This window comes from Lissotriton vulgaris, chromosome 9 (assembly GCF_964263255.1).
Source record: "Lissotriton vulgaris chromosome 9, aLisVul1.2, whole genome shotgun sequence".
NCBI classification, from domain to species: domain Eukaryota; kingdom Metazoa; phylum Chordata; class Amphibia; order Caudata; family Salamandridae; genus Lissotriton; species Lissotriton vulgaris.
This window is the reverse complement of record NC_141697.1, coordinates 1,114,149,153-1,114,164,311: the sequence shown is the minus strand read 5'-3', so window position 1 is coordinate 1,114,164,311 and position 15,159 is coordinate 1,114,149,153. Positions and strand designations below refer to the sequence as shown.

The following is a 15,159-nucleotide window of genomic DNA, read 5'->3' as shown; positions in this document are numbered from 1 at the left end:
ACTGTCCAGGCGGTGCCAGTGCGCGCTAGTCGTGACTATGCCAACTCGGTGTGACAGGCCATCCGCCTTATGGACCGCTCTTGGTGTCCAGCGAGGTCATCAAGCTGCCGCGCACGGCTAGGGCCTTCTCACGGCCCAAAATGGCGGGCGCCCGCAGTGTAATAGGGGACCCACTCGCACCTCTGAAAAAGCGCAGCTCAAAGGTTCCAGGGGATCAGGGCGTCAAGGCTTCCCTCCAAGCGCGTGGTGTTGAGCCCTGTCGAGTCTTAGTGCAGTGGGAGGGCCAGGCGCACCTATTTAACGGTAGGATCCACCAGGAAACCCGGCCCCTCCGTAGCACCCTCTCACCTCCGCTCCGGACACCGCAATGCTGCAGATGGTGCAGGCGCGTCCACTCTGTCCCCCACCGGGCTCCACATATGTCAGCGCCGCCTCCGGCGGACTCAGGATCACTCCTCTGCGGCGCGGCTGTTCCCGCCTAGCCGCGCCGGTCTCCGCTAGCTCCCCGCAGCCTCTCACCAGGCGGAATCGTTGTCGGCTGCAGTGGGGGTACAGCTGCAATACGCCTCCGGTAGTGCTTCTGGCAGTGGCGTAGCAAGCTTCCCTCGCAATATTCGCTCGATCCGCTGGGGCCCATGCAGCCGCGGCACACAGTGTCTCGCGGCTCCCAGCAATAGGCACTTCCGGTTAGGGTCAGGACCGGCCCGCCGGCCGGCGAGAATGGAGTCCGTTCTCGCTCCCAAGGAGAGCCGCCTCCGCGCTCCAAACTCGGGCTGGAGGATTACCCGGGTAGTAGGAGCAGAACCCTGGAGGAATGGGGGTCTGCAGTCGCCAGGAACAGGATCATGAAAGGATTAATCGGAGTAGCCGGTGGAGCTCACTCAGAGAGCGGCCATCTCGCTGCTCGGCTAGCCACCTCTTGGACTCAATATTAATTTAATTTTAGACCCTTATGTTTTATCACAATGTTTATTGTTTTAAATTGTTCAAATTTTTTAAATGGAGTGTTCTTTTTCTACTTTATTGTTTTATTGTAATGGTTTTGAGTAACCACACAAATACATTTATTTATTCATTCATTTATCCTCTTTACTACTGCTAACCAGTGCTCAAGTGCATGTGTTTCTCCCCACAAACATGGTGGTGGGTTCCGGTAAGCCGGTGATTGTGAAGTGGATGATGCTGTGGTTGGTCTAGGTTAGCTCAGTTACATGGAAGAATGTGATTCTCTTACTGGTTGTGAAAATGGGATCCAAAGTTTGTCCTACATTGTGTATGGGGCAGGTGACCAGCTGTGAGAGTCCGATGTTGCTCATGCTCTCCAGGAGATTGGCTTAGTTGGTGTTGTTGGGGTCATCGAGGTGGAAGTTGAGGTCTCCAGGGAAGATGTAGTGCTTGTACTCAATGGTCAGGGGAAGAAGAAATTGAAGATAATGTCGAAAAAGCCAGGATTGGCCCGGGGTCTGTAGGCGAGGGTACCTCTGATGGTTGTTTTCTGTACTGTTCAGGTTTGGAAGTTGTAATGTTCCATGATTGGTGAAGATGTATTCAGTGGTGGTACATTGGAGCCTTTTGGATGATGGTGATGCCTTCCCCATGCTTGTTGGAGCGGTCTCTGTGTATCATCTTGTAGCCTTGGAGAGTTGCGGTAGCGATGTTGGGGGTTGATATGGGACTGAGCCAGGTCTCTGTGATTGTGATCACATTGCAAGTGAGGGTGGTTATGGTGTCCTTGATCTTTGTGGTCTGTTTGCAGAGTGATCAGACATTGAGAAGCAAATACTGGAGCAGTTCCTCTGGGTTGGGGGTTGGCTGTGTTGGACAGCAAGTGTTTCGGAGTTGAAAGTGAAACGGGAGTGGTGGCAGGCGAAAGTTCCTTCCGTAAATCATAGAGAGGCAATGCACAGTTGTCAAGCCTTACGGGGACCAGGGCTCGCAGCTCGGTGGTGGTGTACTTGTGGATGGTGGTAGATCCAGGGTGCGTGATGCTGGAACTGTCCAGGTATGAACAGGATTGCATTTGGCATGCCGGTACTCCAGCCTCCATTAAGTCTGGCTGGGTGCAGGACCGGCAGAAATAGCAGGAAAGGGAAGGAGCGAGGGGGGGCGAGAGAGATAATACAAAATGGAAATAACCTAGAGGGAATGAAGTACAGGGAATTAAAATACAGATAAAAGAAAATAGTGCATGTGAGATTGACATGAAAATAACAATTGCATTCACTAGATAGAATGGGCAAGAGCGCCTGCTTCACAAACAAACAACGGTCAAAACCAGGGACCAGGAACAGTAGCAGACAGAGTGGGCAGAGCACCTGCTTTATAGGGCTGGATACTTGCAGCCCTGCACATGGTGGTGAACTGCAATACGCTACCAGGAGGCAGAGGCGACCTGAGGTGTCAGGTGAGCTGGCACAGGACCTGCTCCCCTTCAAAGGCACAACTGGGTATAAGTACTGGACCTCTGGCACTACCAACTCAGTACACTTCTGGAGCTGAATCCACTCTGCCAGTAAGAAGAACTACTGTGCTTATCGACTGCCAGTCTGCTGGGCTGCTGATCTGGAAGACTGCTGGCTTGCTGTGTTTCCCTGCTGCCTGCTGCTCTCACTGACTGGGTAAAGACTGCTCTTGTATCACTGCAACCCAGAGTGATTCCAAGGGATAGCTGACTAGCCTCTGGATTTGAAGACTCAGGTACATAACAGTCTTCCACCCTACTCCTGTGACTAGCCCATTGGAAGTGGACCCAGGTGCTTGCTCAAGCATATCCGATGCATTCTCCAGAGGCGGCCTTAGGCACGTGCAAGCTGTGCACCTGCACAGGTCTGCCAAACCCCAGGGGCCGCCACGCCAATATATATTCTTAATATAATAATCCTCTGAGGATGGGTATATATTTGCGTGGTGGCCCTGGCAGGGATTTGGCGGCCTCCGGCTCTGTTCCACTTCCAAATACCCTGACCCCCCCTCTACACTGGCCTCCGCCCCGCCCGGACCCCCTCTTCCGGGGCCCCCTACCTACGCTCCCTGCCCAGGGCCACCATGAGCCTAGAGCCGCCCCTGCACCCTCTGCTGTGAGAGCCGAATCAACTTATCAAGGCTGTTGTGGGAACAGAACCATCGCAGTTGTAACCAGCGCCTCACCATCGGTACCACCGCATCACAGCCACTGCTGAGAGATGATCGATGCATCCCCTCAACTGTGTGGAGAAACCTGGCTCATCAGCTTAAGAACCATCGCATACTGGAACCAGCACATAGCTATTGTTCCATGGATAAAATTGGCATATCACCTTGACACCGACACATCGCTCGGCTTCACACTGCATCTTGCTGTTGCGACCAGGATCATGGTATTTTTGTTCAGCAGGCTTTTTGTGGACCCTGCATCCGGCCCGCGTTCCATTGTGGCGGCCCAAACTCTTGACTCAGCCCCGGTCCAGCACAACCAGATAACCACATAGGCGCTTATTGCTTCTAAAAGCTACTTGCACTTTTAATCTTTACAAATTCATATCTTGAATTCTACTTATTGGATTTTTGTCATTTTGGTCTTGTTTTATTTATTAAATTAAGAGCTAGTTGTCTAACGTGGTGTGGAATCTTTTTGTGTGGTGTTTTCATTGTTTTACTGTTTGATGTGTTGCACAAATACTTTACACATTGCCTCTCAAGTTAAGCCTGGCTGATCATTGCCAAGTTGCCAGAGGGTGGGCACAGGTTAATTTAGGGTGTGTTTGTGACTTACCCTGACTAGTATTGTGCTTCCTGCTTGGACAGGGTGCATACCTCTGCCAAAGAGAAACCCAATTTCTTACCATTCAATGACAGAGCAGTGATTCTTACTTGTTGCGATCTTTTAGTTGGAACTCTGACCCACTGAAGCAGGCAGTAGAAATCTATTATAGCAAACTATAAATTAACCTGTGCTCAGCCTTCGGATAGCTTGGCAAAGAGCAGTCAGGTTTAACTCAGAGTCAGCATGTAAAGTATTTGTGCACCACTTTGAACAGTAGCACAGTGAAAGCACACCCCAAAAAGAGCACACAACAAATATAGAAACATAGATTAATGTTTAATAAATAAAACATGACCAAAATGACAAACATCCAATCAGTAGAGCCGGAGATATTACATTTGAATGATTTTAGTAAAAAAATAGAGCCAAAAGACATGAAGTGCCAACTGTGACTACACACACAACAAAGTCACAAGTTCAGGTTGACTGCAATGGAGTGCAGGCCGGCTACAGGGACCCACTTCGGCCTACTGAACAAAGTACCTTCAATCCTGGATTGCGGAGCGTTGTGAGGATCCCCGTTGAAGATGCGTCGCTTGGCGAAAATGATGCATTGATTCCAACATGCAACAGGGCTACGGTGTGAAGTCTTTTTGCAGCACCATAAAAAATCCTGTCAATGAGGGCTTGCGATGCGAAGTACAGAGTCACAGATGCATCGCCCAGTTGGTTCCGAGGAGCTGCAAAACTGTGATGTGGAGTTCGGTGTCATTGTCGAGGCTGCCTTCGATGAGGGATGCAAGGATCTGCACCGAGGATGTGTCTCACAGCTGTTGTTCCGATATGGCAACGAGCTGCAATGCCATGTGGGTGTTTGCGGCGGTTCTGGTCCACTAAGCAGCGGCGATGCATCGGTTCTGCTCAGGGTTGCACCGTGCAGCAAAGTAGATGTATTGGTTCTGCTGGGTCTATAGAGGCTAGCAGAGCACTGTAAGCACACTTCCAAGGGTTCAGGATTGGAGTGGCACCAACTTGGCAGGACAGCCTCATAGATGGCAGAGTCCAGGTGCAGGTGCAAGGTTGTTGGAGCCTTCTTTCCCTGAGGCTCAAGTCAGGGACAGCCAACTTGCCCAGTAAATCATTCTGTAGTTCTGGGGGTCAAGAGATGCAGGTCCAGTCCTTCTCACCCAGTCAGGATCGCAGCATGTCAGAACAGCACGGCAATAGTTCAGCAGAGTGCAATCCAGCAGCATAGCAGTCCTTCAGCTGCCCAGCAGTCCTTATTACTGGTAGAATATCCAGCGATCCAGAAGTTTACTGAAGAGTTTATGTCTGAGATCCAGTATTTATACCCAGTTGGTCCTTCAAAATGGGGGAGAACCTTCTAGAGGTTTCCCTTTCAAGTCCCCAGGCATCCTATGTTTCCTGTCCTGGCTCCAGACTAACTACAGGGGGTATGCAACCCTTTGTGTGGAGGCAGGACACAGCCTATTCAAGTGTAAATGGGGCTGGGCCTAGCTCCTCCCTCCCATCCTGCCAGCGATGGCCCATCCAGGCACACCTAAGCTCCCTATTGTGTGTGGTTGTCTGGGTGGAATACACAAAGCTCACCTGTTAGCTACACCCAGCCATGTGTTCCAGGTACTGGCTATGGACATGAACGGCTAAGGTAGGATAATGTCAACTTTCTAAAAGTGCCATTTTCAAAATTGTAATTTAAAACCTGACTTCACCATAAGTTAGGATTTTAAATTCCAATTCCAGAGACACCATGCATGAACTGTCCATGGCCTACGCTAGGGGTGACAAATGTGTTAAGAAGGAAGGTTTGGGCCTGGCAAAAGGTTTACTTCGCCAGGTCGAAATAGCAGTTTTAAACTGCTCACAGGCAGGCTGTAATGGCAAGCCTGAGACATGCTTAAAATGCTACTGAGGTAGGTGGCACAATCAATGCGGCAGGCCGACTAGTAGCTTTTAATTTACAGTCCATGTGCACATGTAGTGCCACTGTACTAGGGGCTTAAAAGTAAATTAAATATGTCAATTTGTGAGAAGTCAATATTACCATGTTTTGAGGAGTGTGTATACGCACATTGGCACTGGTTAGCAGTGGTAAAGACCACAGTGTATTAAGGCCAGCAAGAACGAGGTCAGCAAAATTAAGGTTGGGGGTTTAGTCCCCCAAAGGCTAACAGGATTAACACATGTAAATTATAATCCAAAAGGTAACTCAATATGTACACTTATTCAGTTTTGTTAAATTGAGGATGAAGCAGATGTGGGCTTCACAATTAGAAAAAAATAGAAAACCTTCATACCCAAATGTCTGTAACAGGAGTGACTATATATTTCTTGGGAAGGTCCTCTGACCACAACTGAAAAGCTTGCTGCTTCAAGAGTAAAAACTAGACTGGAGACCTCTTGGAGGATCACACACTCTATCGTTTGAGGATCACTTCCAGACTTCTTATTGATGAGAAAATGGCCAAAACCCCACTATCAGGTTATTACAAAGTGTCTGCCTGGAGACATCTTACAGAATAGACAGGTCATCTAACTGTAACTAGCAGAAGAATCCTGGATCAGTGAGCCAAAGCCCCTAACAATAGCATCAGCGTTTGGAAGAAGAGTTCTCTGAAGGATTCCTGCCAACTTGACTGGGTCCAGTGTTCAGTACTTCCACACAGGAGGTGGCAATATTAAACAAAAGGGATTAGAACTATTTCTGTCTTCATCCCTCCATTTCACCATTTCCTTCATATTAGGTTCCTGACTGACAAATGACAGCTCTGGAAGCGTGTCCTACTGAGTTTCTATGGCAATCCAAGGATGAAGCTAAAACTGTTTCATCACAGCAACACCAGAGACAAATGATACTCTCAGGCCTTCAGAGCATCATAGAAGATGCCAGATATAAATGACATCACTTTTTCGATAATCACTAGTAAGCAATCACAATGTAAATCCTCATTATAAGCTGACAGCAAGGCTTTGAAATCCCTTTTGATGAGTTATCTGGTATAAGCTTCATATGTATCAAAACAAACTATAATGATAGCCAAAGTATGTGCCTAATCTAAAAACATTCCACAGTTTGTGCCAGTCTATCAGAGTGAGCTGTGTCCTCTGAAGCTAGGCTAGGCAAAACCCATATGGCTAAGGGTATTTTGGTGTGAAATTCCTAAAGATGCTATAGGTTAGATCAGAATTGTGGCACTGACACGTTTACTGGCGCCTTCCATTCATGAAAATAAACTTGGAAAAAGAGAGAAATACAGGCTTGCTTCTTGCCCTCTGTTTCCTTGAAAATGTGAGTCTATGATAATGCGTAAACTCATCATTATCATTAAACATGACTTATAAAGCGCAGCTAATCACCCGTGAGTGTATCCAGGCGATGAGAACCCTGAGAAAATTATGCACGTGTGTTCTTGCCCAATTTTCAAAGAGGATTTAGCAGTGGCAGATTTTTCTTGCCTCGAATGAGGAAAAGAGAAGTTAGTGTGCACAATTTCCTGTTGAGCGTTCTGTCCCTGGGCAAAGATTGAAAGGGGGACAAAGTGTGTATTTCAATGTACCGGGTTCCCATATATTGGCTAAAAATCTGGAAGTACTGAACAGAAAGTAATTACATTTCCCAATACTTTCTGTGGTGTGATAGGCAAACCTTAATGTTTCCAAGCATGTAGGGGCACACCCTCCTCAAAAATTAAAGAACTGATGACAAAAAGGAAATCAATAATATCACATGACCTATCATCTCTCAAAACGCATTCGACATTTTTCTTCATTACATTCTTCCAACCTGCCCCTTCGAAGGAAATTGTAGTGATAGGTAAGGATGAGTATCCACTTGTCTGACAAAACTGTGATTAGCATATCATATAATGCTTTAGCAGAGCAGATGAGGAAATTCTTCAAGTCATGAAATAACAACAGTAATAAGGAATTAAAATTGGCAACAATGCCATAGTCAGCATAAATTATCTTTCAAATATATTCATAAAATATATTTCAGAAAATCAATACTTTTATTATTACTGAAATTGCACACATTTTACCATGAGGCGTTACGTTTATATGTTTTGTAAATACCTTCAACCGTCCACCATCTTGTGATTGCCATGAAAACAATGTAGTTATGGCAACCTGAAATACATTTTTCATTTTTAGTCCCCACAATCACCAAGTTCTCACATTTATTACCATCAAAGAAGGGCAGGTACTGACTTTAATGCCCACTTCTCATAGCCATTAAATATTAGGACTGTCCATCAGTTGACAGGAGTTTCCAAGTCAAACTATGACAAGAACATTCACAATATGACCTGGATGGGTATCAATATGCGAGGGATAGTTGAAACGTTGTCCGGAATCGGTGCAATATGTAAAGGATGAGACACTATTATGATAGGGATAGCTACAATGTGGTCACAAATGCAAACGTATAATCAATAATATGCTACAATTATGCGAGGGAATGTCAGAATGTTGTCAGGTATGCCCACAATATATCACAGATGGACCACTATTATGCCAAACTTAGCCTCATAGTCATCAGGACTTTAATTTGGGGCATGTCCTTCCCATTACTCCAAGATGAAACCACAGTTTAACTACAAAAAAGAAAGCATGCACATTTTGGGATGGACTAGCACAAATTGCTCTTTGCTCTATCTCAAATGTTGGGTCACCCTTAAAAGAGAACGACTGCACAGGAGAAAAGGATTAAGTGTTAATACGTATATTCAAATATATTAGACGGATCTAACTTTCCTGGACACCTCATCTGTTTGGTTTACGCTGTAATTTCAACTGTAGGGAAACTACTGAAATGCAGCTTTTCAATGATTCCTAGAAGAACAACAACAGTAGGAAGACACAAACAATAAAGTAGGGAACTGTGGTTAGTCCCCAGGTTTTAGGTGGAGATCAGCTCCTTCATATGAAGTAATCTACCACCAAAACTCCAACATTTTTAAACTGTTCACCTCAAATGTATTTTTTCAAAAATAATTTTTAAGCATAGGACTAGAATAGTGCTATCCATGTCTAGCTAGATGAGTGGCAAAGTTGTTTGCCATTTTCACAGTAAATTATTTAGCATAGGATTAGCCAGTGCCATCCACCCCAATCTGAAAATTAACAAAACCCTTTTACCACTCCAGGCACAGTATTACAGCTCTCAATTGATCAAATCACCTCCTTCCCATGGATCATTCTACAACACCATAGACATTCTAAACTTGCTCACCACCACGTGAGCTGAGCACTTTTAGAGTGTTGTTGTTGGTGGTGGTGATGCTGTAGAGTGCTCCATAGGAAGGATGGCTATCCACACAAAACCTAGGAATTACCCAGGGTTCCCTACTTCAATTTGTTCATAATATATGTGTCACTCAAAGCTATAGCAAAGATGATACCTAGTTCCTTGTGCAACACAAGTGCCTCTAAAATCATTGGTAGCCTATATAGTGCTCTAGTGGTAGCCTCAAGTACTGATGATAATCAGACCCAAGATGGTAGTTATAATCTTTAGGTTTACAAACAGATTGGACCATCTCTGCATTAAAGCCAAAGTCACCATTCACCAAATAGCGCTTTTCCTTTGGAACAAGAATGCTGGTGACATCTAGGGTCCAACAGGAAACATGTTGTACTGAGGCTGATTGTTTATCACAGGAGGCCAAACAGTGGAACTTCCCTTTAATCACCATCCTGGTCAATCATCTCTAAAGACACACTGCCAGTCTATGTCCTTCTAAGGTTTTAGGATTAATGGTCCGCACAGCTGCATACAGCTTTCTCCCCAGTTATGCATGCATAGCATGCTTTTGCCTCTATTTGTATGAAAGCTAAGCTGTCATGAGATGGATAGTTCCCAAGCTGTGTCATTACACATGACAAAAAACAAATGGCGTCCGATTCTGAATCTCCAGCCCCATCCAGGTCCTCCAAGCTCTGATCCCTTCTTCACTTCCAGGTGGAATCGAAGCCCCATTCTCTCAAACACCACATTGTACTTGTCTCACATCACTCCAAGCTCTAAGGCAAGCTTTCAGTGCCCTCCCATTCCCTCCCCACCTCTAATTATCCCTCTGGATGTCCTCCCTTTGTTCCTTTGTCTACCCCTTTCTGTATACAGCCTGATGACTCCTCTCCTATGACTCTCATTGATCATATAACGTTCTGGTACTTTGTAGCTAGGCTTGCCCCTTATAATGCCTACATACCTACAGGTACATATACACCTAACCAATAAACTGTATTTTTCCAAACTCTGACGTATGACTATTTCAACTCGCCACAATCAATACAGCCCAGCCAAAAAACACGCATCAGGTGTTAGACTAACACATTTTATTGTGATGGTCCGCATCACCGCATTGAAATGCATTATTAACATTTTTGGTGGCTTCAATACAGTGGTCATGCAGCACCATTAACGGTCAGGACACACCATGCAAAGGGATAAATAATGTTTCTTTTTTAGTTATGCTTCTGTGGTTGGATTTGATGGTGAACCAAATGCCATCCAAAAAGATTAGGGCCTCATTGACGAGGTGTTGGCACCGGGCAGTGACACAAGGAATCTTGTTGTGCTGCCCTGTACCACAAGAAAAGGGCCAGAATGCACCATGCCATGAGATACAGGGCATTCCTTTCCTTTCCCTCTGCACTTGTGCACAGTGGGCTACCTTGCGTCAACGCAGGCACCCTTGTGCCATGGTGCAAGGGTGCCTGCATTGTAAGAGTGATTGTTTCTGTGCAGAAAGGGACACCTTCCTGCACAAAAACAATCACAAAAGCTGTTTTCCTCTTTCTATGTTTGCTGCAGAATGCAGAACACAAAGATAAAGGAAAAATTAGGAGAAATAAAGGATTATTCTCCTTGTTGTGCCTCCCTTATGCCTTCTTTGGGGAGGTGTAAGAATCTCACTCATTCCCATGTTTAAGAAAGCTTTTAAATCTGATAATGCTTCAGATTTCATGGGTGTTGACACGCGCAGCAACACCCTGGATTGCTCATGTAATGCTCCTTTCGTGCAGAGTAATGCTTGAGAGGGGGACATATTTACAAGGCCATGTAAAGCCACGTAGGGTGACTACGTAGTCTTGTGAAATGAGCCGGCACACTGCGCTGCTGGTACGTCGAAAAAAGTGACGCACTGGCGCCACAATGGGCTTGTAAATAAGCCCCCTCCTGTGGATTAAGGTATTAGTTCTATACATTGCAGGTGAAATAAAAAAAAACACAAATAGCTTATGAAAGCTGTTTTTTTTCTTCACAATCAAAGGTACCAGATAACATAAAGCTATAAGACACTGGGTGAAGTGTAAATAGCTCAGAGCAGGAGTTGAATAACCTCTAAGGTCAGCAAATATCATAAGAATTTCTCGCAATGAAAAATGCACAGAATTAATTGCCTTGATTGTTTAAGATAAAAGACACCCATGAACACCCGTGCAATTTCTGCATTGTAATTGTGGGCATTACTGTACAGTACTCAATTCAATGAGGTTCCTAAAAGAAACAGATAAGCAGTGCTGCCTTTTAGAGATGGTCTGGAGTGCAAGTTTTGTTTAAGTACAACACTTGAAAAACAGAGTTTATCAGATGCATCTTTGATCTACTTATACTTACTTCCATTATGCATCTATATACCTTCTATGTACTTAGATCGATATGTTTATTACTTTCCTCAACAACAAAAAAGCATATTCGATGCTCTACCCTATTTCTCACCCTATACCTCTATCAATATATTTAATCTACATATACCTACTTCCTTTATGCATCTACAAACTTTCCATGTACTTATGGATCTATATATTTATTATTTTCTTCTAATTCAGCATATCCAATGCTATACCCTATTTCTCACCCTATACCTCATTCAATATATCTTCTACCTCAACTCTCTGACTCATCTCAAACCTCTTTATACTACTCTTTCCAATGCACCACCCTATTTCTCACCCCATACCACTACTATGCTCTCCAAAATAGCCCTTTCTACACTCTCCCCTACCCCTCCTTGCACCATCTGACACCTCTTTTACTATATTGATCCCCAAAAACAAGCATTTCTAAACTCTTCCCTCTGACTCTTCCCCTCCTCATCCCTTTTTACTCCTCCTAAGCATCCCACTACTTTTATGACCTCCAAAAATAACAACAGAAACCCCCCAAAAAGTCTAAATACTTCAGTCTTCTATCTCTCCACTATACTTTCAATCAAAATAACAGACTAACATGTCCACTTGTCAAATTTCATATTTCACTATACTAATTCACAAATAATCCTTTATGGGTTCCAGAGGAGCGTGCTACTCGCCGAATAAAGCGCTAAAATACCTCATCAGGGGGTAACAAGCGCTTTATAAATGCAAACCTTTTTTCCCTCTTCTATCCCTCTGCTATCCTTCTCAATCCAAAAAACTGACTAATATCCACAACTCAAATTACTTTCATATTTCACTATCCTAATTCACCACTAATCCTTAATAGGTTCCGGAGTAGCATGCTACACGCCAAAAAAGCTCTTCAACACCTCATAAGGGGTAACAAGCGCTATATAAATGCAAACCTTTTTCCCTCTGCTATCCTTCTCAATTCAAATAACTGACTAATATCCACCACTCAAATTACTTTTATATTTCACTATACTAATTCACCACTAATCCTTTGTGGGTTCCAGAGTAGCATGGTACTCGCTGAAAAAAGTTCAGGGGTAACAAGCGCTATATAAATGCAAACCTTTTTCCCTCTTCTATCCCTCCGCTATCCTTCTGAATCCAAGGAACTGACTAACCTATCCACCACTCAAATTACTTTCATATTTCACTATACTAATTGAACACTAATCCTTCATGGGTTCCGGAGTAGCGTGCTACTCACCGAAAAAGCACTTACACACCTCGTCAGGGGTAGTAAGCGCAAAATAAATGCAATTACAATACAATACAACGCAGGTAAACAACTATATTCAACATAGCATGAGAACCCAAAGCTGGTGGGTATACCTTTCATCAACTATGCTCTGCCTGAGTTCATGCTATAGGTGAGGGCTATACGGAGGGTAAATGACCATTTCGATTGTTATTGAATGGCTCCAAGGTCAGTAATGGTATTAGCAGATGGGTTTTGCTTGGTCTGTTAACAGCCCCTATATCATATCTGTCTATAAATGGGTTGTCTGCAGTGAGAGCTGCCACTGAGGGCCTATACTAGTAGTTATTGACTGCAGAATTTGATTGGCTGTCCCACTCTCAGCATTCCAATGAGGGAGCAGATGATCAGTGCTACCTTTAAGCAATGCATTGGATCCATTTAGAATTAATGACGCGTTAAAGCCCACAGCCAATGACTCTAATGGCAATGATTCTCCTGTTGTCACTTCATTGGCTTCAATGGAGCCTTGTAGTATTACAATGTTCAATTAAGGGAACAAACAACGATTTGTGTTTCAGATACTTACGCAAAATTGTGTTGATTTCAGGCCAAAGCATATGTTCTACAAGAACATCTTTTAATTTTGAGCAGAGTTCTACATGGTCAACATAATCAAGTAACGCTCGCACCACATTTCCAGAAAGATGCCGCAGCCAGTTAAGTGTGATCACTTCGCAGAACTGAGGAAGAAACCAAAGGATACGTTAACAGGGGACAGTTCATAAAAGTAATAATTTTTGTTTTGTATTTTCCACTGTCTCACGATGTTATTGTTGAAGTATAAAAACCCCTCCCACTTAAAAAACTCCCTCCTCTTACCTCTTCACCTGAAGAACATCAAGATAATTACATAGGGCCCGATTCACAGAATGAACTTACTACGTTTGGCATTCACAGAATGCACTTACTACTTTTGGTATTCACAGAATGAACTTACTACTTTTGGTATTCACAGAATTAACTTACTCATTTCGGTATTCACAGAAGTTAGGACTACTAACTTTAGGACGCCTAAATGCCTTCTGTGAATACCGAAAGTCTTAAAATTAGGATTTTTCTCAATTTAGTAGTAGTAAAGTTAGTAGTCCTAACTTTACTACTACTAAGTTGAGAAAAATCGTAATTTTAAGACTTTCGGTATTCACAGAAGGCATTTAGGCGTCCTAAAGTTAGTAGTCCTAACTTTACTACTACTAAATTGAGAAAAATCGTAATTTTAGGACTTTGGGTATTCACAGAAGGCATTTAGGAGTCCTAAAGTTAGGAGTCCTAACTTTACTACTACTAAATTGAGAAAAATCCTAATTTTAAGACTTTCGGTATTCACAGAAGGCATTTAGGAGTCCTAAAGTTAGTAGTCCTAACTTCTGTGAATACCGAAATGAGTAAGTTCATTCTGTGAATACCAAAAGTAGTAAGTGCATTCTGTGAATAACAAAAGTAGTAAGCGCATTCTGTGAATGCCAAAAGTAGTAAGTTCATTCTGTGAATCGGGCCCATACATTCCTGAACGCCCACCTCTTTTCCCAAGTTTTTGAACTTAAATGACTCTATTTATTTATCCTGCTTTCTCTTCAGCATTTAATGGCCATACATGTGATAACAACCTATATTATTCTTGATACATGTCGACTTGTAACACATAATAACTGTGTTAACGGAAATGTCAGTTGGAATCTTCTATTTGCATTACTTGAAAACAATAAAACATTGTTTTCAAATAAAGCTTTGAATAACACTTGATATCGCAAAAAGAGAAGTAGGCCTCCATGTATGTATGCCTAAATTATATATAGCTGACATTACAATTTTTACCAAATGTACAGCAGTGACCCTTCCAAGCAAGCGAATTTTGTGATTTTGGAACTTGACATATGTGTGCCTGTGTTCCGTTCTGTACAATTTCAGTTTGCCAGCACTGCAGAAAATGTATCACTTTTAGCTATTCACCATTTCAAGTGTAAATTTACTATGAAATGTAGACTTACATGTCCCCACTCCATGAAACACAGGGTCGGAGCCAAGCTTGTGAGTCTAAATATATAACAGCCAAGAAGGACCCAAAAATGTGGTAAATGTACTCTTATACTTTATAGTAAATGTACTACTTTTGGCAAGTTGTGTATGTAAATGATTTTTTTTAAACTGCATACGTTTTCATTTTTCCCCGGAGTTTTTTTCAAATATATTTCCCCACCCACTTACGCCCCCACAATGCACTTCTTATGACCTCACATATATCATCACTAATGAATATATATATATATATATATATATAATGAATATATATATATATTCATAAAATCATAGTGGAGGTCGCCATTGTGTAATTATAGTTAGGAATTAGTTACCATAGGAAGAGTGTTTTTTGGTTTGCTTATAACTAAGACTCTGGGTTTTATGGTATATATTTTTTTTAGCATTTACGTCTGTGTTCATCCATATTTATTTTTTGTCTCTT

The 15,159-nt window shown here is 43.2% G+C and overlaps 1 protein-coding gene across 2 annotated transcripts in view; it reads right to left on the bottom strand.

The window, feature by feature from the left end:
• The window catches only part of ASB14 (ankyrin repeat and SOCS box containing 14), a 100,106-nt gene that overhangs the window by 21,257 nt on the left and 63,690 nt on the right, over positions 1–15,159 (bottom strand). For both annotated transcript variants that reach the window (XM_086939116.1, XM_086939115.1), the window contains one exon: positions 13,225–13,378. In XM_086939116.1, coding sequence (XP_086795242.1) covers positions 13,225–13,378 — 154 coding nt within the window. The remainder of the gene's footprint in view (positions 1–13,224; positions 13,379–15,159) is intronic.